At 40.3% G+C, this 21,993-nt stretch overlaps 1 protein-coding gene across 2 annotated transcripts in view; it reads left to right on the top strand.

Annotated features, from left to right (window-relative positions):
- Positions 1–455: 455 nt before the first annotated feature.
- TPH2 (tryptophan hydroxylase 2) overlaps positions 456–21,993 on the top strand; it is a 95,336-nt gene continuing 73,798 nt past the window's right edge. The window contains exons 1-5 of one of the 2 annotated variants that reach the window (XM_045829494.1): positions 456–559; positions 3,544–3,715; positions 6,226–6,409; positions 6,520–6,620; positions 11,291–11,358. In XM_045829494.1, the coding sequence (XP_045685450.1) occupies positions 456–559; positions 3,544–3,715; positions 6,226–6,409; positions 6,520–6,620; positions 11,291–11,358 (629 nt within the window). Of the gene's footprint in view, positions 561–3,543; positions 3,716–6,225; positions 6,410–6,519; positions 6,621–11,290; positions 11,359–21,993 lie in introns of both variants that reach the window. The other variant, XM_045829495.1, reaches the window with a different exon arrangement.

Genomic DNA, 21,993 nt, shown 5'->3' with positions numbered 1-21,993 from the left:
TTTGAATCCATAGTCACCTAAAGGCGGAGGTTAACTTGCCAGTAACAGCTTTGAGGGATGAGAGCTAACATCAGGGGACAGATATTTTCTTTTACAAGTAACACCCCGTTATGTACTGTTCTCCATCACCCACGCCCAAATGGCTACTCGACCTATGAAACAAATTGCACCATGAGCACAGATAACCCCAGGCTTCAGGTCTGTAATCTGACTGTAGCCATCAGCAGCCAGAAATGAGTTTCTTTCTAATCAGCCTTCTATCAGTCCCCAGTCACTCATATAAAGGAGCCTGGGGAGGGGAGGATTCACATTGTTCTTTCTTCAGCACCAGGATTCTGGACAGCGCCCCGAGCGGGCTGCTGTTCTCCCATTCCTTCCTTTCTTAATCTCCGCCAGGGCTGCTATTGCCCCTCTAGTACCCCCTGCTGCAGAGAAAGAAAATTACATCGGGATCCATGCAGCCGGCAATGATGATGTTTTCCAGTAAATACTGGGCAAGAAGAGGGTTTTCCCTGGATTCAGCGGTGCCCGAAGAGCATCAGCTACTTGGCAGCTTAACAGTGAGTACTGAGTAGCTGGCACTCTCTAGAGAGCGTTTTCAGGGTAGCAGCTGTCTCATCCTGCCATATTGCCGTATGGACACCTGGTGTAGAGTAAGCACACACACCTCAACTCCTTCCTCTCTCACCTGTGTACCCCACCCCTCCACCCCTGTCTGCCTCCCATCTTCCTTCTCCGTAAAGTAAAGCAGGTGTACTGATTGCTACATGCTAAACTTCTTTTCCTCAAAATTTATAAGTAGAAAGCAAAGAAGGTCTTGAATATCAACAAGAGTTTGTATAAGCTAATGTCATATCTACAACCAAAAGAAGTGTGCAGGATTTTGAATTGCCATTTATTCTGGGAAGGAACAGGGAGAAGAAATGAAATAGGTTTCTAGGGTTCCTGCAAAATTACTGTGTCTCCTATAGCCCATTCCACCTACAAAGCCTGGCCTTTAAACACTGCAATAATCTTTCCTATTTTTCTCTATAAGTACTGGTTATTGGAATAAAAGAAAGATTAATTTTTCAAAAGTTTTTCTAAATTCCTCATTTCTCCATTTTTTCAGTTTAACAGATGAAGTAATAAAAACTATATATTACTTCTTTCACTGTTTAAGGTAGTCTTTATGTTTAAATAGTAACAGGATAAAAAGTTAATATTTTACAGGATTTCACATTCAGATTTGAAGTTATTGTCATGGGACTTACTAAAAAAGATACTGAAAGAAAAATGAATTCAGATTTCTAGTCATTAAAAATATTAAATGACCATATGATCTCACCTTTAACTGGAACATAATCAACAAAAGAAAAACCAGAGACATAGAAATTAAGGACAATTTGACAGTAACCAGAGGGGAGGTGAGAGGGGATAATGAGAGGAAGGGTTTTCAGGAACTACTATAAAGGGCACATGGACAAAACCAAGAGGGGGTGTGGAAGCCAGGGAGGGAGGTGGGTTTGACTGGGGTGGGGGAGAGTGGCTGGGGGAAAATGCAGACAACTGTAATTGAACAGCAATAAAATAATTATTAACAAAATAAAATAAAAGGGACAAAAATGACTGTGGTTTAATAAAAGAATTAAATGATATTTCATTACTGTACTATCAGGCTTTATCACCAATATAATTCAGTCTGTATCATAGAAAAATGCTTTCCTATTGTAACTCCAACTTTGTGCCAGAGGGTTGTATTGTACTTGTTTGTTATTACTGCTAAAGATGTTGAAAAGTAAGCAGGGCAAGTTTTGTAGAACTATTTAACCAATTTGCAAAATTGAGACCAAAAACTTAAACATAGGTTTTCTAACATTTAAATACCATGAATATTTGGATGAGGTTTTACATGGAGAACTTCCAAGTCACAGTGTACTGCTTTAAGGAGAACAGAGAGAACTCCGAGTTATGCTGATTAAATATATTAGATCTGTGTGATGTGTGGTGAGGAGGAGGCTGACGGTGAGAGTACTAAGACTTTGAGCTTTGAATGACCAAACGTTCTATCAAATGCCAATATCTGCATAGACATCTTTTCTCTCTTAAGTGGTAGGTTCCACATCTAATGTACATTTCTCAGTTTCATAAGGAGGTAATAGATTGGTGTGATTGTATTATATCACTATTTGCCCATGAGAAGGTTCTCTGTATATACAAAAAAGTAAACCTTAATTTTGCTTTGTTCATCAAAGGAAAATTTCCAGCTTTTTTATTCTGCAGTTTTAACAATGTGATCTGAGTTTCTGGAATGTACCATTTTTTTTTGGTGAATGTTTTAATTTTGTCTTTATTTTTGTTGGATTTAGAATTCTTTTAAAAAATTTGTTTTATTGTTGTTCAAGTATAGTTTTCTGCCTTTTCCCCCTAACCCAGCCCAACATCCCAGCCCTCCCCACCTCCCTGGAATCTACCATTTTTAAAAGATTTTATTTATTTATTTTCAGAGAGAGAGGAAGGGAGGGAGAAAGGGACGGAGAGTATCATCGATGTGAGAGAAACATTGATCCATTGCCTCTCACACGTGCCCCAACTTGGGATGAGACCAACCTGGGACTGAACATGCCACCCAGGCATGTGCTCTGACTGAGAATCAAACCAGCAGCCTTATGCTTTGAGGGATGATGCCCAACCAAGTGAGCCACACTGGTCATGGCTGGAATCTGCCATTTTTATCTTTACCCAAAAGGACTAATAGTCATTACTTAGCCATGTATACAGTATTTTCAATGGCTAATAAAATGTTAATCTCTTTCAGCTTCTCAGATTCTACTCTTGTGCACCTAATGATTAGGTAGTTCTCATTCTCTCTCTTACACTCTCTCCCCTTCACCCCTCCCCCCCACACCATTTCTTTTCTTCCTTTTTCTTTGTGGCTGAATTTTAACAGTCACTTTTCAGATATCATCTGCTGACACAGATGGCCTTATATGAATATATCCCTCTGTGCTGAACTTCTGCAGATAGATTCACACTGGCAACATGGATGTAATTGCAGACAGTAAGGTTATCAATTTCAGTGCAATTCTGGACACATTTCAGAATGAAATGAATAGTTTGTCTTTAAGTTTTAATTGAAACTAAAATTATTGTTGTGAAAATATACATTTGGCCTTCTTTTTGTTATGTTTAATAATTAATAATACAGTTTACATATGAATCAATGAGGCTAACAGATAAAATTTTATGCTGTAAAATAAACTTAGGCAGGAATTATTCATATATGTGATTTTTTACTTTATGAGAGTCAGATGTTTGTTGCTTTTAAAGTGAATTAAGTCTGATTCCCCCTTTAATTTTAGCCCCTGGATGATGTCTCAAGAGCATTGGAAAATAGTTTCCCAGAGAAAATTAGACCAATATTTATGATCAAAAGTTAGGAATTGAATTGAAATAGCAACTTCTTGAGTTTATATGATTGCTGGGGCTTCCAGCATATGATTGGACTATCTAAAAATATATAGTGGAAGAGAACATTGGAATTCTAACTAATATTTGCATGTGTGTGTCTACCTTCTCAAAGCTAAATAAAGCTAACTCTGGCAAAAATGATGATAAAAAAGACAACAAAGGAACCAGCAAAAGTGAAACTGCTACTGAAAGTGGCAAGACGGCGGTTGTATTCTCTTTGAAAAATGAAGTCGGCGGATTGGTCAAAGTGCTGAAACTCTTTCAGGTGAATGTAAACTGTCCTTATGTAACTTTAAAAGTGACTGTGTGCCTGCTTACAAATCTTCTGTTCTGAAACATTACTGAATCGTTTCTGGATAATGTGTTGAAAGGTTCGAAGAAACCAAACTTCATGAGGCCTTTTACAAGGGAAGTTTGTCTGCCAAACAATGAAATAAGCAGATTCGGGTTACTATGGTTCATGAATTCAGAGTTAGCCCATTAGTAATTCTGCGGACCGTTGCCAGGTGAGGCAGTTAGTAATTTAAAAGTGTGAGCCTCACACCTGGAAATGCAAACGCAAAAGGAGTCAGTGTGAGTATCTTTAAATATCAAGAGCCTGTGGCCTGATTTGATTAACATTTGAATCATGCCCATGTCCAGGGAGCCCATTTATTGCATAAAATGAGGTGCCGGAGTGTAGGCATTTGGTATTCCCCTAATCCTCATTGTTTCATGAATTTAACCTGCCATTTGTAAAGATGAGTCGCTCTCCTTACATATGAGCTCTCTCTTAAAGAAATGAAGTACCCTTTTCCCAGGCCCGAGTGGGTGGTTTGAACACTGAAGGAAGAGTCTGGTTGAGAATGAGGTTAGAAAATCCAGAGAAACTATTGCCATCCTGCCAGGGTGTACCTGATGTTTCCTTTACTTTCCAGGAAGCACCCTCCTGCAAATTTTGTTTGGGGGCAATGGCTACTGACCAGCTAAGATAGGAAGCCTAGTTCTTTGAGGTGACTTGGGTACTAGTGCAGTGGAAAGATAGTTGGAATTACAGTCAAAGGATTCAGACCTGTGTTCTCCTGGCTTGGCTAAATCCCAGCGGCTTCCTAGGTTCAATTTCTTCACTTGTGAGATAGTAATGATTCTTTCTACCTAACAAGGTTGTTGTGATGAAATAATATAAACGAAAATGCTTGGTCAAGTATACAGATATGAGGCATTATTGTAATGTCTCCTGGATGACTGTAGAGGGGAAATTAGCAGCCCGATTTGGCAGATATTTCCTTGCTCTCTTTTGACCTCAAAGAAAGGATCAGGCACCATAAACAGTGGTAATGGAAATCTGGGGCAATATTTTACACATAATTATATCATCTAGCGCTGTCTCCACACAGTGCCGCAAGGCAGGCCAATTCAATTAGACAGCTGGGCGCAGTGCAGAAACCCGGGGAGAAGGAGTAGCAGCCCTCCGCTCTCACCTGGCCATCAGCTCGTCATGGGGTCTTAGCTGAACACTTAACCCATCTGGACCTACTCTGCTTCAACCAGAGGACATTAGAAGTCCAAAGTGACACAATCTGTGTGAAGACTCTTGAACTTTGAACTTAATGTTAGTCTTACCTTTATTATCTGCCAGTTTAGAATATGTGGCATTTGCACAGAGGTTAATCAAAACAGAAACAGAGCACAGGACTTGTCATAGGACTGCTTTCTTTACACAGAGGAGCACGCCATTTGATTTGATCTTATTCTGGCTCTGGAAACTACCTATCCTGCCCCTGTGCTGAAAATTCCCACGCCACCCAGGACTGTATTAGCAATTGTGCTGATAATCATAGGCCCCATCCAGAGTGATGGGGAGGTGTCGGCTTATTTGGGGGTGGGTTAGGGTGGAGAGGAGAACTTAGTCTTCAGTGAACCCAGGGGAAAGGAAGACTACATCCCTGGGGAAATTTAAACCTGAGGTTTAGGTATTAAATTGCTGCCATCCCTCAAGCACCTTATTGTAAGGAGACTTTTACCCCTGAAATCCATCATGGGGTGGTAATTGCAACAAAATATTCTCATATGAAGCTAGCCTGGAGGTTGCTAAAAGAGAACAGGTACTAAGTGGTCCCGTTTAGGGTTTTGTTTGTTTGCTTTTCAGTTTCTCTGGGTCTTCAGAGATCCACATGTGGCTGCTTTTCTCCCTTCTCTTTTCCTACAGTGTGGGCTACACTTCGGCCCGTGGTTCCCAAACATCAGTCATTTTCAAATCGCCATCCCCATTGCGGCCTCTTGTACTATTTACTTTTTCAAAGATTATTTTATTTTTAAATGTTAAAGTTTATTTTTAATCTTGAATTTATAGTGGAAACTTTATACCACTATAAAATCAGGGGTTTGAGTTTTAGTTATGTTTTTGGAAACATACAAATAAAGATATATAGGGATTATAAGATAATAATCTAATTCCCTCCCCCCCCAAAATAATCACGCACACCACCAGTGGGATGTGGACTGTGCCAGGAAATGCTTATGTTTGCAATTACAACACATTTTATACCCTTCACATACCTTAATGCCTCCCCCCGCTTTTAAAAATGAGACAGGAAAACTGATTTCCTATGAATAAAATATTCCTATCCATAAAAGTACTGGTTGAAAACATATCCATGTTTTCGTCAACCAAAGAGAGAGGAGATTGTCTTCTTTTCATTTGTGGACACTTGGCAACTTCTTTAAGGATAGCTTGTGGCATCTCTTTCACTATGCCCTGGAGGTGATTTAGAGATGTTGCTTCTCTTTCCACAGGAAAAACATGTCAACATGGTTCACATCGAGTCCAGGAGATCCCGGCGAAGAGGTTCAGAGGTGGAGATCTTTGTGGACTGTGAGTGTGGCAAAACAGAATTCAATGAACTCATTCAGTTGCTGAAATTTCAAACTACAATCATGATGCTGAATCCGCCAGAGAACATTTGGACAGAGGAAGGAGGCAAGGCCAATTTTTGCTTGTTGGGTGGTTTTGCAATCTGACAAGTGTTGCAAAGGGGAAAACACAATCTGTGAGCTAACATATTTGATCCTGCATTGTATTTTCAACAGAGCTAGAGGATGTGCCCTGGTTCCCCCGGAAGATCTCTGAATTGGACAAATGTTCTCACAGAGTTCTCATGTATGGTTCTGAGCTTGATGCTGATCACCCAGTAAGTGTCCAGTACAATCCCTTCCACATGCGCTTTTCCACCTCCACCAGTGTATCAGGCACTGTGCCATGCTCTGTGCTGTAATGCTTTATTGTAGAGCAATTTACTATTTATTCCCTGTAACCGAGAGCAGACTTTTAAATGGTTAAGCTTCCTTGTAAATATGTGTTGACTGAAAACTGGTTAGAAAGATAGCATTTCCACAAAGCATTCACTTTTTAAAGGGTTGGATAGAGGCGGAAATTTTAAACCTTGGAGAATACTTCCGTAGAATTAGACAGCCTGAAATATACTTGCAGATGGTGACCCCTGGAAAACTGATGAACTGAAATTGATCACTCTTTTGGGAAACTAGGGAGGAATTGGCATTATGGGGCTCAGTGAGAAAATAAAATTCTCCTTGCTATTTTCCTTGACTGGAAGTAGTTAGGAGTAGAGTAATAATAGTGGACTTCAGTCTCAATGGAAAAGCAGAGGGTTTTAGAATAAGGCCGTGACGGAAGAGGCATCTCTTCCCACGTCTACCTGGAATCTATTACCACCATCTCTCCCCTGCTTCAGTAAAAATGACCATCTTGAAAGAAATATGATATGTAGGTAAGCATTTCCCACTATTCCCTCCCTCCCCCTTTACATTAGTTTTTATTTAACACGAGAGACCTGGAACTTCTTTATGGTTGGAATGAAGTATAGTTAATAGTCTGGGAGAAATAAGCAATGTTCTCATTCATTACAAGCACTCCCCCCTACCATGTGCCCCTTGTCTATAAACAGGCAAAACCCAAGCAGATCAGTCATGCTTATGAGAGTGTTTATGGTCTGAGGGTAATGGCTTATAGATATTCGTTTTATTTAAATGGAGGCAATCTGGAAGTAGGACAGCGGGACTCCATGCAGCGGTTCTCTGAGTGTGTTCCCGAGACTGGCTGTGTGAGTGGCCTCCAGGGGCTTGTGTTAACGATCCTACACTTGAGTTTGAGAACTGTACTTTAAGGACACCTGTGACAACTTCAACAAGAGGAACATTTTCAGTCAAACCAGCCATTTGGCAAAATATACCCAAACTAATTCATAACACGTAATTCATACAAATGGTCAAACATACCTAAACATCCAATTCAATTGCATTATTTTCAAAACCTGAATTTACTCAAAGACATGGTGTGTTATATTTGCCATCATAGCCTAAAATTTCAGAAAAATTCGGTGATTTCCATGTAAGGCTCCTGAACATTAAAAAACACTCAAAAGAGACTTTAGGAGTTGTCTATTTGTTGTCTTCCCCTTCCCCACCTTCAAAGGACCCAGAATGAACACAAGTCTGGTATGAGAGGTTAGCAGTAAGAGGACTGCCCGGATGCCAGCTGTTAACTTGCAGGATGACTTTGGACAAGTCCCTCTACCTCTGCACCTCAAATTCCTTATGAAAAAGTGGAAATAAAATTCTTAATGACCTCAAAGGGGCATTTGCAAAACCTAGTTAATAAAGGAAGTGGAAAGCATTTTGGCAAGGGTAAATACTTAATTCCAGGAATGGAAATGCTGCATTAAATCATCCAGATCAATGCCTGGAGACTAAAGGATTTCTTGCTAACTTACTTTCAAGCGCTCCCCTTAGTTTAGTTTGAAAATTACTTACCTGGAGACAGGGGTTAGTCCTTTTAATGGAACAACCACAGGAACCACTGACCTTGCTGTGAAAAAAATGTATTCAACACCCAGTGCACATTGTCCTATGCTTAATTTTGTCCATTATTCCCAATCACACTCACCTTACGATGCCTTTTCTTATTTTATTTGCACCGACTTTAAATAATTGCAAGTACTTAGCAATCTCCTATCTTACTCATTTATTTTTTACCACACGTATTTCTTTTATAAGCACAGCAAATGTTCATTATGCAAAATTTGATATTGGCAAGTTGATATTTTTTATGTCATTATTTGATGAAGATGGAATTGTTGTCTCAGGCCTTTTTGTGCTTCAGAATAATCCCAGGCCTAAGAGGGGTTATTGTGAGAGGCCGGGCCCCCAAGTGCTGGGATGGCTCAGAAGGAAGGGGCTTGGAATGTGAGTCAGGCTGCTGACATCCTTAGGAAGGGCTAAATATCTATCCAGGTCAGTGCCTCTCAAACTTTAATGGAAAAACAAATCACCTGGAATATCTTCTTAAAATTCAGGGGGTCCTGAGATTCTAGAGAGCTGCCTATTTGTGGCGAGCTCCCGTTAGAGGCTTACTGCAGTGGTCCAGAGACCACATAATGAGTTGCAGGGATCTAGATCCCTTGGGAGGGTCTTTCATAACATGGTTCAAGGTTCACCTAAAAGGTGTTTGTTAATGAGCACTAATGTTTGTGAACTATTGTCCTAGTTCAGTGATTCTCAGCCTGGCTTTCCATTCAAATGATCTGTGGGGAATTAAACAATACACTGATGCCAGGATCTCATTTCAGAGTGCTTGAATCAGAACATCTGGGAATGCAGCTAGGTTTGAAGTAGTATTTAAAGCTCCCAGGTGACTCTGAAACTCCCAGGGTGACTTGTTTGGGATAGCTGCTTGAGTGTCAGTGTACATTTAGCTGAGTACTTCCGGGTGCTGGCCTGGTCTTCAGCCTCCCTTGATTTAAACTGAGAGAGGAAATGTGGGTGTCTAGCAGATACTTTCTGAGTGCAAGGGTTGCCAGATTTAGCAAATAAATATATAGAATGATCAAGTTAAATTTTAATTTCAGGTAAACAACAATATTTTCTTCTTAGAAGGATACCCCAAATATCACACTGGTATTTTACCTGGTAACCTTATCCCTGGCTTAACTCCAGAGCTAATGGAATAAGTGCCTGTGATCACTCATGCAGCCACAATCCCTGTTTTATTTTGCCAGTCCATGGTTCGGTCCTGGAAGCTCTGGATTGCCCACAACGTTTGTGCAATCACCGCCACACTAGGCTAATGAGGCATGATGAGTAAATCACTCTCTCGCATGCCTGGAAAAGGTGCAGGTGTTTGCTGAGGAGAGAGACCATTGAGATTCTTCAGGAAGCCCAGCAGATTATGATGCTGTTACCATGGTGTCCGGTTTGGCAGGAGCTGGGGAACAGATGCTGTGCTTTTCACATGACTCTTTTCCTTTTGTCACGGCCTGCTTTCTTCTTGAGTAATAGAGGTGCTTGGATGTCTTCAATTTAACCATCCTAGGTTGCTTGGTTCTAGTGAGTGTTGAAACTTGTCCTCTATAGCTGGATCATATATACCCTCTGCATCACCAGCCCCCTATTTAGGTTATAGGCCCACTTGCGAATGTGGTAACTACAGTCACAAAGTTTTGTATATACACGTTGTAATACTCATAAGGCTCATGTGTAAGCCTCAGTTTAAAAGCTCCTAGTTCCTGGCAAAAGGAAGAACATGCGATGTGAGCTGCTAGGGCAGGAAGCTTCATTTCTGCAGGGTGTTTGGGTGATCTCAGAGGACTCTGTCTCTCTCCGTTAGTAAATCCCTTGTCCCTCCTGAGAGAAAGGCTGCTGGCAATGGCAGCTCTTCAATTCTATCCAGCAGACATTCCTGTGAAGACTTCTGGCCTGGAGGCCAGTTCTCCTTCTGCCAGGATAGAGAGCAGAACGATTTTCTATGAGTTTGAGTTCCTGCTGGACAACCTGCCTTGCAGAAGTGTCTGGGGAGCGGCAGAGGTGGGCTGGCCTGTGGGGGTCTGCAGTGGCTCTCCTTTCACAGCCCCTGACCCCAGCGGCTGTTTTCTCCTTTGACCCCCCCCTTCTCAGAGTGACCACCACTTCCTTGTTTTCTTCTGGGGCTGCAGCCATAGGAAGTTAAGTTGAAACAATTCCTTCTGGGCTTTCAGCAGTTTGAAGAAACAACCCTGGAGAGAACTGATTGTCTGAAAGCACCTGAAGAAAAAGAAAATGGAAAGCCTGTTGACAAGAGGAGAGATTCTTGAGTAAACCAAGAAATTCTCTCAGAAGGAGAGAATTCTTCACATGAGTGAAGAATGACAGGATATTTAATTTCTCAAGTGTTATGATGATGGATAAAAGTCCTGAAGTTGCTAAAGACTCCCTGGAGTCATAGGAATCCAAAGTAGAACGGAACTAACCTACTATCCTGTGCATGAGTCCCTTATAATTGGTTTTGCATTGTGTGCCTATATTCATAAAATACAGCAAAACCTCTTTAAGTTATACTAATTTGGGGATTTGATAGTTACTGTGAAAGATGGCGTTTTTAATAAATGCCCACTTATTGATCATTTACACAAGGCAATTAAATTTAGGTTAACTTACCGAATAATGAGGTTAAAGGGACATGTTTTAATGAAAAGGATAAGATTCACTTGTGCTGAAGATCTTACATGTAAATAAAAACCAAAGGATGTTGTTCACTGTATCTATGTACTTGACTATGCCGTTCTGCCCACAGAGTGGGAAGGGAAACTGCAGCTCGAACTCCCACACTTCCCAGATTAGTGCAGTCCCAGTGCAATGAGGTTTTGTTGCGAGCACAACTCCCCTCTGCCTGTGTCATCAAGGTGGCCACACAAGGATAAAAATTTACACTTGAACTGAATACTCACCACTGCAGTGGTTTTCTTTTAGGCCTTCTGCAGCTAATTTTTTTGACACTCTGTTAAATCACTTAATCTCTCTTCTGTTTAAGGGATTTAAGGACAATGTCTATCGACAGAGAAGAAAGTATTTTGTGGATGTGGCCATGAGTTATAAATAGTAAGTACTTGTATAACTGTTTCTGCAAATTGTCGCTGGCTAGTTAGAAAAAACACATGCTGTGTTAAACACACCTGTCTTCCCTTCACTCTCACTTTTCTGAAGGCAGACACGAACCGTTTTAAACACTCACCAACTCTGCAGCCAACAGTGGTGTCTGACACCCAGGTACAATTGTAAGGGAATGGGGCCTGCGAGCTGCATGCCAAGTGCCGCATTTCCACCATGGTGTTCGCAGCTCCACTAGGACAAGGATCCATTTTTGTGCGCTCTGCAGGGCCCAGAAAATGTACTTTAATTTTACTTTTGATTTGACTTTTCAGTAGCCTCCTTCAATGTCTGGCTTCCCCAGTGGAAGCAGAGAATTTAGCAAGAATGGCAAAAGGGCTCAAGTAAGCAGCCTTAATGAAAAGAAATGTGTTTGCTTTATGTGGGAAGCGAAACTTCTTAGAAATTGGAGCATTTATGGAAGAGTTTCATACCAATGCGGAATTAGGGTTGAATTAGTGTTGGTATGAAACTGAAGAACCTCAGGACTGGGGTGAGGACTGTACATTGTGCAGGGTATTAAGCAGCAGTGACAGGACGTTTGCGACAGACAATAATATAGCGTGTTGACTGTAGGCCATGTCTAGAAAAATGGCTAAGCGTAAGGCCTCTAGTTATTCTGCTCACACTAATAAAACTTATAGACCATCACAGTGCTATCTTTACTTTGGTATGTGATCAGCCATATAAATCTTGTCATCAGAAGAAAGGATGAATCTATGACTGGTAGGAAAGATTCTTTCTTATTCTAGTGGAAACTAGGTGAGAAACTTGAGTGCCCTGTGGAGCAAGTTTGTCTTTGGTGAGAATTTAGGACATCATATATGTTATACAACGTATCAGTGTTTCCCTCCCCTCCCCTCCCTCCCCCTCCCTCCCCTCCCCTCCCCTCCCCTCCCCCTCCCTCCCCCTCCCCTCCCCCTCCCCTCCCCTCCCTCCCTCCCTCCCTCCCTCCCTCCCTCCCTTCCTTCCTCCCTTCCTTCCTTCCTTCCTTTGGAATATGACATACAGGTGCTTAAAGCAAAATGAGAGGGTTTTCTATCACACCTCTGATTGGGCCACTCATTTGCTCACTTCTAATTACCCTTGATTCTTTGGTTCACTTCCTTTCCTCCTCCTAAGCCCCATTCATCCTTCGTTCCTTCTCTACTGGTTTTAATTCTGAAAACCAGGACTACCTGGCACATGCTTTTCTGCATGAATCTATTCCATTCTCATCTTCTCAGTTCCACACAACTTCTTGACTCTTTTTAGACTACTGTAACTTTCTACCCCCTCATGTGTCAGTGTGCTGGTGGCTTGTGCTGGCCCAAACGCAACCTCATGCCCCCTTTGACTCTCAGCACCATCATTTCTAACCCTGCCTTTGGGTGTTTCCCAGTCAAATTGTGAAGGTGGCGCTCTGATGGCCTGAGTTCACTTTTTCACATCAGGCCCTGGCAAGTGGTTGTGAGTGTTCAGATTAGCTCCCCCTGGTTCACAGCTCCTCCCTGCAGAATCAGGCCATGCCTGTATCAGTGGGTCCCGAGAAGGGGTGTAGGTAGGACATGCCTTTGGGACCTGGGGGGACCTGTGCTTGGCAGAGCCTCTTCCTTTAGATACAAGGTAGATACAAATGTATTTTATATGTAGATGCTATATTTAATGTATTCTATATGAGCAATATATATAAAATTCTTTCTGTTGGAAAGAATTTTGTTAGTGTAGCGATCAAGGAACTAGCTCAAACATTATATATTTCTTTCTAACAGAGCCCAGAAGCTGGACAAAGGCAAGCTGATCTTGATGACACTAATAGAATTAGTATATATGAGTTAACCAGTTTTAAGGAGAATTGATATGGGGAGTCTTTTTGCTTTAAAGAAAACATGTTGATATAGAGAGGGGAAGAAAAGAGCACATAGTTGATACAGAGGATAAAGCTCTCAAACTATTAACATGTTTGCATTTGCCATTTCCCCATAGCTAAAGAGGGACATTGAGGTGTGATATCTATAGGAAACAAAAGTAAAAGTTGGAGGTTGGAAATGGTGGAGATTTTATACCATTGGAGGCATACTGTTGGAGGGTTGGATGCAGCTGTGGCGTTCCAGGATCTGGCCCCAGGTTACAGAGCTGGGAGGGAGGGTGGGGTGGAGGGCTCAGGCTTGAGGACCTGACCCTCCCTAACTGAGTGAGCAGGAGGCCAAGGTAGACAAGACACCGGAAGTTCTTCATTTTGCAGGGAGAAACTACGCTCATGAAATTTACAATTTCCCTGTTGTCATGACACCAGAAAGGCCAAATTAAAACCTCAAGGTTGTTTAGTGGATATACAGTCAAAGGAGCTAAGACAGTTTGGGATACAGGGCCATTATAAACCTCTCTCCTGGACAGTGCTGAGTCTAGGAGACTCAGTGGCTGACTATTACCAAGGTGAATAAAAACTGGGACATGGGAGCCAGACGATCTGGTGTTGGGTCCTGACTCCACTTCTTCCTAGATGGGTGATCAACATCACAGAGCCCCATTTTTCATCTGGGAAGTGTGTCTAACAGGAGGACCCCTCTCACAGGGCTGTTGTAAGGATTTCAAAAGAGAATGCATGGCTGTGCTTTGCCTAGTGCCTGGCACATGATTGGTCATCATAACTGTTAGTCATTATTGCATCCTCCCTGCTTTTCCTTTTCCGCAGACTGTCTTCGGTTTCCAGCTGACCTATGTTTAATTCTTTAGCTGTATTTTAAAAAAATATTTTTTTACTCTGGTTTCTCTTCAGATCATATGAGTATTTCACCTTTTAAAAATATATTTTATTAAAATTTTTTATTGTATGTCTTCCATTATGTTCTAGTCCCCTTATACCCCCTCCCACCATTCTGCACACTGTTGCCCATGTCCATGAGTCCTTTTTCCTTTTTGCTCAATCCCTCCACCCCTAACCTCCCCCTGACTAGCTGTCATCCTGATCTCTATCTATGAGCCTGTCCCCATTTTCCTCATTAGTTTGGTTTGTTCATTGGATTCAACATATGAGTGAAATCATCTGGTATTTTTCTTTCTATGTCTGGCTTATTTCACTTAGCATAACATTCTCCAGGTCTATCCATGCTGTTGCAAAGGGTAAACTGTTCTTTTTCAAGGCCAAGTTCTCTTCCATTGTGTAAATGTCCCTTAGTTGTTTTATCCACTCATCTACTGATGGACACTTGGGCTGCTTCCATATCTTGGTGACTGTAAATAATGCTGTAATGAACAAAGGGGTGCTTATATTATTTTGAATTAGTGTTTTAGGTTTCTTTGGATATATTCCCAAAAGTGGGATCACTGGGTCAAAAGGCAGATCCATTTTTAATTTTTTGAGGTATCTCCATACTGCTTTCCACAATGGCGGCACAAGCCTGCATTCCCACCAAAGGTGCAAAAAGTTCCCTTTCTCCACACCCTTTCCAGCGCTTGTTATTTGTTGATTTATTGATGACTCCTATTCTAATCAGTGTGAGGTGGTATCTTATTGTAGTTTTAATTTGCATTTCTCTGATGATCAGTGACATTGAACATCTTTTTATATATCTATTGGCCATCTGTATGTCCTCTTTGGAGAAGTGTCTATTTATACTCTTTGCCCATTTTTTAACTGGATTTTTTTTGTGTGTGTATCTGTTGAGTTTTATAAGTTCTTTATACATTTTGGGTATTAACCTTATATCAGATGTATTAGTGAATGTGTTCTCCCATTACGTGGGTTGTCTTTTTATTTTGTTGATGGTTTTCTTTGCTGTGCAAAAACCTTTAAGCTTCATGTAGTTACATTTGTTTATTTTTCTTTTGTTTCCCTTGCCTGAGGTGATATAGCAGATAAAATATTGCTAAGAACAATGTCTGAGATTTTACTGCTTATGTTTTCTTCTAGGATTTTATGGTTTCAGGCCTGACATTTAAGTCTGATCCATTTGAATGTATTCCTGTGTGTGGTATAAGAATGTGCTCTGGGTACATTTCTCTGCACTTATCTGTCTGTCCAATTTCCCCAGTGCCATTTATCGAATAAATTATTGTGCTCCCTTCCTTTGCCAAATATTTATTAACTATAGAGGTGTGGGTTTATTTCTGGGCTCTCTTTTCTGTTCTGTTGATCTCTGTTTTTTATGCCATTACCATGTTGTTTTGATTACTAGGATCTTATAGCATAGTTTCATATTAGGTAGAGCGATTCCTCCAACTCCGTTTTCCTTTCTCAGGATTGCTGTTGCTATGTGGGCCCTTTTGTGGTTCCATATAAATTTTTGAAATATTTGTTCTAGATCTGTAAAATACATCTTTGGAATCTGATAGGAATTGTGTTGAATCTGTAGATTGCTTTGGATAGTATGGAAATTTCAATGATGTTAATTCTTCCTATCCCTAAACATGATATATACTCCCACTTATTTGTATTTTCTTCAGTGACTCATAATTTTCCAAGTACTGGTATTTTACATCCTTAGTTAACTATATTCCTAGGTATTTTACTTTTATTTTTTGATTCAGTTGTAAGTTGGGTAGTTTTCTCAGTTTCCCTTTGTGATAGTTCTTCACAGGTGTGTAAAAGTGCAACTGATTTTTGGGTATTAATTTTGTATCCTGCTACTTTGTTGAATTCTTTTAGCAGCATTACTAGTTTCTAGGTTGAATAGTTAGGTTTCTCTATGTACAGTATCATGTCATGTGCAATTAACAACAGTTTTACTTGTTCCTTTCCAAATTGGATGTATTTTATTAACTCTTCATGTCTGATTGCTGTGGCTAGGACTTCCAGTACTATCTTGAACAGGTAGTGATTGTAAACACTCTATCCTGTTCCTGATCTTAAGGAAAATGCTTTTAGTTTTTCCCTATGATGTTGGCTGTGTATTTGTCATATATGGCCTTTAATATGTTGATGTATGTTCCCTCTATTCTCACTTTGGTGAGAGTTTTTATCATAAATGTGTGCTAAATTTCATCAAATGCTCTTTCTGCATCGTTTGATAAGATCATATGATTTTTGTCCTTCATTTTGTTTATGTGGTGTTGCGGATATTGTACTAACCCTGCTTCCCAGGAATAAATCCCACTGATCAGGCTCTATGATCTTTTTAATGTATTGCTAGATTTGGTGGGTTAACATTTTGTTGAGGATTTTTGCATCTATGCTCATTGGGGATATTGGCGTATACTTTTCTTTCTTTGCAGAGTCTTTATCTTGTTTTAGATTTAGGATAATGCTGGCCTGGTAAAATGAGCTTGGGAGTCTTCTTTCTTCTTGACATTTTTGAAATAATACTGACTGGCTCTGGCCCTGGAGTCACACCCACACAGTGGTCTGTACCCCAAGATTATGAACAAACCAAAAAAGATATTTATTTATTTATTTATTTATTTATTTATTTATTTATTTGCTGTAATTCATCTGGAATGTCCCTTTGAAATAATCAAAATGCTATTTCATATAAAAACAAACAAAATATGCAAGTGGACACAAAAAAGCACCTATTGTAAGATTCTATTGATAGGAAACTTCCAGAATGGGTAAAGGAGCAGAGACAGAAAGTAGATGAGATGTTGCCAGTGTCAGGAGGGGTGGAGGATGAGCACTTCTGGTTCAGAGTTTCCCTTTGGGGTGATGGAGTGTCCTGCAACTAGTTATTGGTGGTGATGCTTGCACAGCATCGTGAATATATGTCATGCTCAGGAATGGCACAAATTTAAAATATAAACAATAACTTTTATTTATTACTTAAAATGAATTGTAACATGGAAAAATGAAGGTTAAAAAAGAAAAAAGAAAAGAATGCAAGAAAAAACACCCAAAGAGTCCCAAATAATAAAATTTAAAAAACAATACACTGAATCATGCCATAGAATAAAAAAACACAACATAGCAATAAAAGCAAATAAAAGAAAAAGGTCAAAGAATGAAGGTAAAACAAAGAAGGTAAAACAAATTCAACAGGTTCAATTTTCCCAACACCATTTATTGAGTAGACTATCTTTAGCCCATTGTCTGTGCTTGCTTCTTCTGTCAATTATTAATTGACTATAAAGGTATCAGTTTATTTCTGGGCTCTAAATTCTGTTCCATTGATCTATGTGTCTGTTTTTATGCCAGTACCATGCTGTGTTGATTACTATGATCTTACAGTATAATTTGATATTAGGTAGCATGATTCCTCCAACTTTGTTCTTCTTTCTCAGGATTACTGTTGCTATGTGTGGCTTTTTCTGTTCCATATAAATTTTTAAAATATTTGTTCTCATTCTGTGAATTATGTCATTAGAGTCTTGACAGGAATTGTGTTGAGTCTATAGATTGCTTTGGGTAGGATGGACATTTTAATTATGTTAATTCTTCCTATCCATGAACATGGTATGTACTTCTACTTATTTGTATTTTCTTCAGTGTCTTACAAGTTTCTGAGTATAGGTCTTTTACATCCTTGGTTAGGTTTACTACAGATCCTTGCTTAGGTTTGTAGCAATTGTGAATGGTATTGTTTTTATAATTTCCCTTTCTGTTAGTTTGTTACTGGCATATAAAAATGCAACTGATTTTTGGATTTTAATTTTATATCCTGCTGCTTTGCTGAATTCATTGATCAGTTCTAGTAGTGTTTTAGTCGAATCTTTGGGGTTCTCTGTGTACAGTATCATGTCCTCTGCAAATAAAGACAGTTGTACAAGTTTCTCTTTGCTGCTGCCTAATAAAAGTAGTTTAAATGTTACTGGAAATAATGCTTGGAATGAAACTCCTTCAGTTTCCCACTTAAAGACTGTTGTATATATTGATGCTTTTTGTCTGAAGAACATCCTTCTCTGTAGAGAGTTTTTTTAAAATATATTTTATTGATAATACAGTTTTCCCATTCCCCCCCACCCCTTATCCTCCTCCATCCTGTACCTCCCCACCCCCACCCCGATTCCTAGTTCATGTCCATGGGTCACACATATATGTTCCTTGGCTTCTCCATTTCCTTTACTATTCTTAACCTCTCCCAGTCTATTTTATGCTTACCAATTATGCTTCTTATACCCTGTACCTATTTCCCCCATTATCTCTCCTCCCCCTTCCCACTGAAAACCCTCCATGTGATCTCTATTTCTGTGAATCTGTTCCTGTTCTAGTTGTTTGCTTAGTTTGCTTTTGTTTTTCTTTTTGTATTTTAGGTTCAGTTGTTGATAGTTGTAAGTTAGTGGTCATTTTACTGTTCATAGTTTTGAGCATCTTCTTTTTCTCAGATAAGTTCCCTAACATTTCATATAATAAGGGCTCAGTGACAATGAACTCCTTTAGTTTACCTTATCTGGGAAGCACTTTATCTGCCCTTTCATTTTAAATGATAGCTTTGCTGGAGAGAGCAATCTTGGATGTAGGTCCTTGCCTTTCATGACTTGGAATACTTCTTTTCAGCCCCTTCTTGGCTGAAAGCTTTCTTTTGAGAAATCAGCTGACAGTCTTATGGGAACTCTTTTGTAGATAACTTCTTTCCTCTTGCTGTAGAGTTCTGGCCAAGATAGAGGCATAGGTAGAAACACTTGGCTTCTTCACACAATCAAAAGAAGGATAACAACCAATATAAAAACAAAAAAATAACCAGAACTGCCAAAAAATAAAAGTTCATGGAAGTCTGACAACCAAGGAATTAAAGAACAAACATTCATCCAGACTGGTAGGAGGGGTAGAGATGGAAAGCTGGGGTGGAGAGGATGTACAGCAAGGCAATGAACCCAACAGATGAAGTGGTGGCTGGTGAATGGGATTTCCCACATTAGTGAGTGGATAAGCTGGGAGGGACAATTGGGGAGTGAGAAAGATCACACAAACCAGAGTTACAGTATGGGGAAATAAAGCCTCAAAACCTCTGGCTGTAAAAATCTGTGGGGGCTGCAGCAGTGGGAGAAACTCCCAGTCTCAGAGGAGAGTCCATTGGAGAGGTATATGGGACCCTAGAACATACACAAGCCCACCCACCTGGGAATCAACACCTGAAAGGGCATAATCCACTTGTGGGAAGTGAGGAAAGTGAGGGAAAGTGGCAAGAGCCGAGCAAGTGGTATTGTGCCCTCTTTGACCCCTCCCCCATATACAGCATTTTATCTCCCCATGCTGGAACACTGGGTTGCCTAGTTTGTCTCATTCCCTAGTTGTTTCTCCCAGCTTATCTGCTTGCAAATGTGGGGACTGCCTGGTCCGCCAGCCACCACCTTGTTGCGTGTCCTTGCCACTCTAGCTTCTTCACCATCCTGGCTTCCTGTCTCCACCCCTCCTACCAATCTGGGTGAGTATTTCTTCTTTGATTCTTTGGTTGTTGGACTTCCATACAGTTCAATTTTCTGGCAGTGTTTCTGGTTGTGTTTTGTCTTTAAGTTGGTTGTTATCCTTCTTTTAGTTGTGCGAGGAAGCAAAACATATCTACCTATCTCTCTATCTTGGCTAGAAGCTCCTAAAATACATCTCTTTGTGGAGAAATTTCAAAGAAAGTAATCATATTCCCATTTGTGTGTGGGGAGGCAGCTGCTAAAATACTGGTGGTAGCAGGTTGACAGTTGCCTCGGGTACTTCTTGTCAGTGGACAGAGTTAGGAAGGTGCCTACCAGGAGTGCTTAAATCTGGAAAACATGAAGGCAAGACTTGTACAACATGAGAGAAAAAGGTCATTTCATAATATCCTTCATGCCATACTCTGTGGCTTCTATAGGTATGAGTTTGAGGATGGATAAGGGATAGCCATTTCTGTGTGTGTAAATACATGTGTGTTTGCAAGCTAAGTGGGGTGTCCTGTTACTGGCGGGGGGGAGTCACAGGTCCTAACAAGTCCCCAGAGGGCCTGGGTCATCTTCTCCAGTTTGCCATGCAGTAAGTAAGGTTTGCTTTCATTTTACAAAAAATAAAGCTACAGGTTCTAGTTGAAAAAGCTCTTTTTCTAGTTCCAATGACTTTCTGAGTGAGCAAAGGAAAATGATATCAATACAATAATTACTTAAAATAAGCCCATTTGAGTAATTTCTAGCAGTGTGCTAGGATCTGATTTCCAAACCACAGCTTGAACCACTGGTGTAAGAGCAGATTGGTTGAAATTAGGGTGGTCCTGAAAAATCCAGCATGTGAGGTTCCTGCAAACATCATTTGGTAGTAAAGTTAGAGACCATTCTGACATGAGGAGATCAATTTAATTCCTGTTAATAATTCATTAAGGTTTTCAGGACACTGAAAAGAAGTCAAATATATGGTTAGAAATACAGACCAACATGGAGTGGAGATGTTTTGGGGTTGCTGTTGGTATCTGCAGGATGTAATCTGAGTTGTCTAAAGGGAAAGGGAAGGGAAAGATATGAAATACAGAATAATATCTATTGAAACCATGTCCAGGAGGCCCTCTGGGGAGTTGATAATGAATACTGTGATAGTCTTAAGGGATAAAGCAGGGGAAGAATCAACACACGCAGAGAAAATGAAATGATTCCACTCTATGATGAGAAAACAGCAGGCTCAAAGTCTGTCTAACCATGAACCTGAAAGAGGAGAGGCAACGAGGACTGTGTCAGCACACTGAGAATGGTCGATAGGTGCCACTCAGGTGAGTTCCTGATTGACAGTGCTGCTGAGAAACATGATTGATTACCCTAAGCCTACCACTGCCTGCAGACATGCCTGAACTCTGTAGCCATGAGTGTCAGGAAGACCTAATGGCCTCACCAATGACAGCAGAGGAAACATTCATTAGTGCCAATATCACTCTCTATAGCAGGCCTGAGAACAAGGGCCCTGGAAGGCCTGGGCCCTGTTTTAATGTCCTAGGTGAGGGATGCAGATCACAGCCTGTCCTTCCCGACCTGCATAAAAGAAATTCGAGTATAAACAAACAAAGAAGTGTCCCATGATTGGAAGATGTGAAGTGCATATAGACTTGCAGTTTATTATTAGTGCAAGCGTGATGTTGTAGCTCTAAGGTTTATGTGATATTCTCCAGTTTTCTGTCATCAGCACCTTTGTATTTCAACCTTGGCATTAGCTTTCCTGTACTTCTGTGGGTTTCACAGTTGCTATATTTTGGGGGGAAAATTAGTAATATATGTTTTGAATTGACTAGAAGTAAACAGATTTTTCTTTGGGGGCCATTATAATGATCACTCCTCAACAATATGCATGCATATTTAATTCAATTATATTTGTGTGGGTGTAGTGGTAGTTATTTCAATCCATCTTACTCTCTTGGAAAGAGGCCCCAAGCTCTGACTTGAATATGCCCCTCTTGTTTGCTTAAATTGATTTTGAATATTTCTGTGATTTGCTATGAATGTACTTTCTCCTGGTTGAAATTAAGGTGGTACACACACCCCCTATTCTTCTCATGGGGCTACTTCCTTTTTGCTCTGCTTATTTATTTTTTTTAGTCCATGGAATCTGAAATGCAAATAAGTAAAAGCAAATGTCAGTGGATAAGGTAAACAAGGGAGTTTCAACATGTCATAATTTTCTCCAATTAAAGTGGGAAAATTCCTAATTGGCCAAGGAAACTCGATTTCAAATTGAGGGATTCAAGTGGTTCCTTGACATCTCTCAGCCCCAGTTTTCTCCTCAGTAAAATA

This window comes from Phyllostomus hastatus, unplaced genomic scaffold, assembly GCF_019186645.2.
Source record: "Phyllostomus hastatus isolate PE091 unplaced genomic scaffold, TTU_PhHast_1.1 phas_scaffold_93, whole genome shotgun sequence".
In the NCBI taxonomy this organism is placed as follows: Eukaryota; Metazoa; Chordata; class Mammalia; order Chiroptera; family Phyllostomidae; genus Phyllostomus; species Phyllostomus hastatus.
This window is presented reverse-complemented; position numbering and strand designations above follow the sequence as displayed.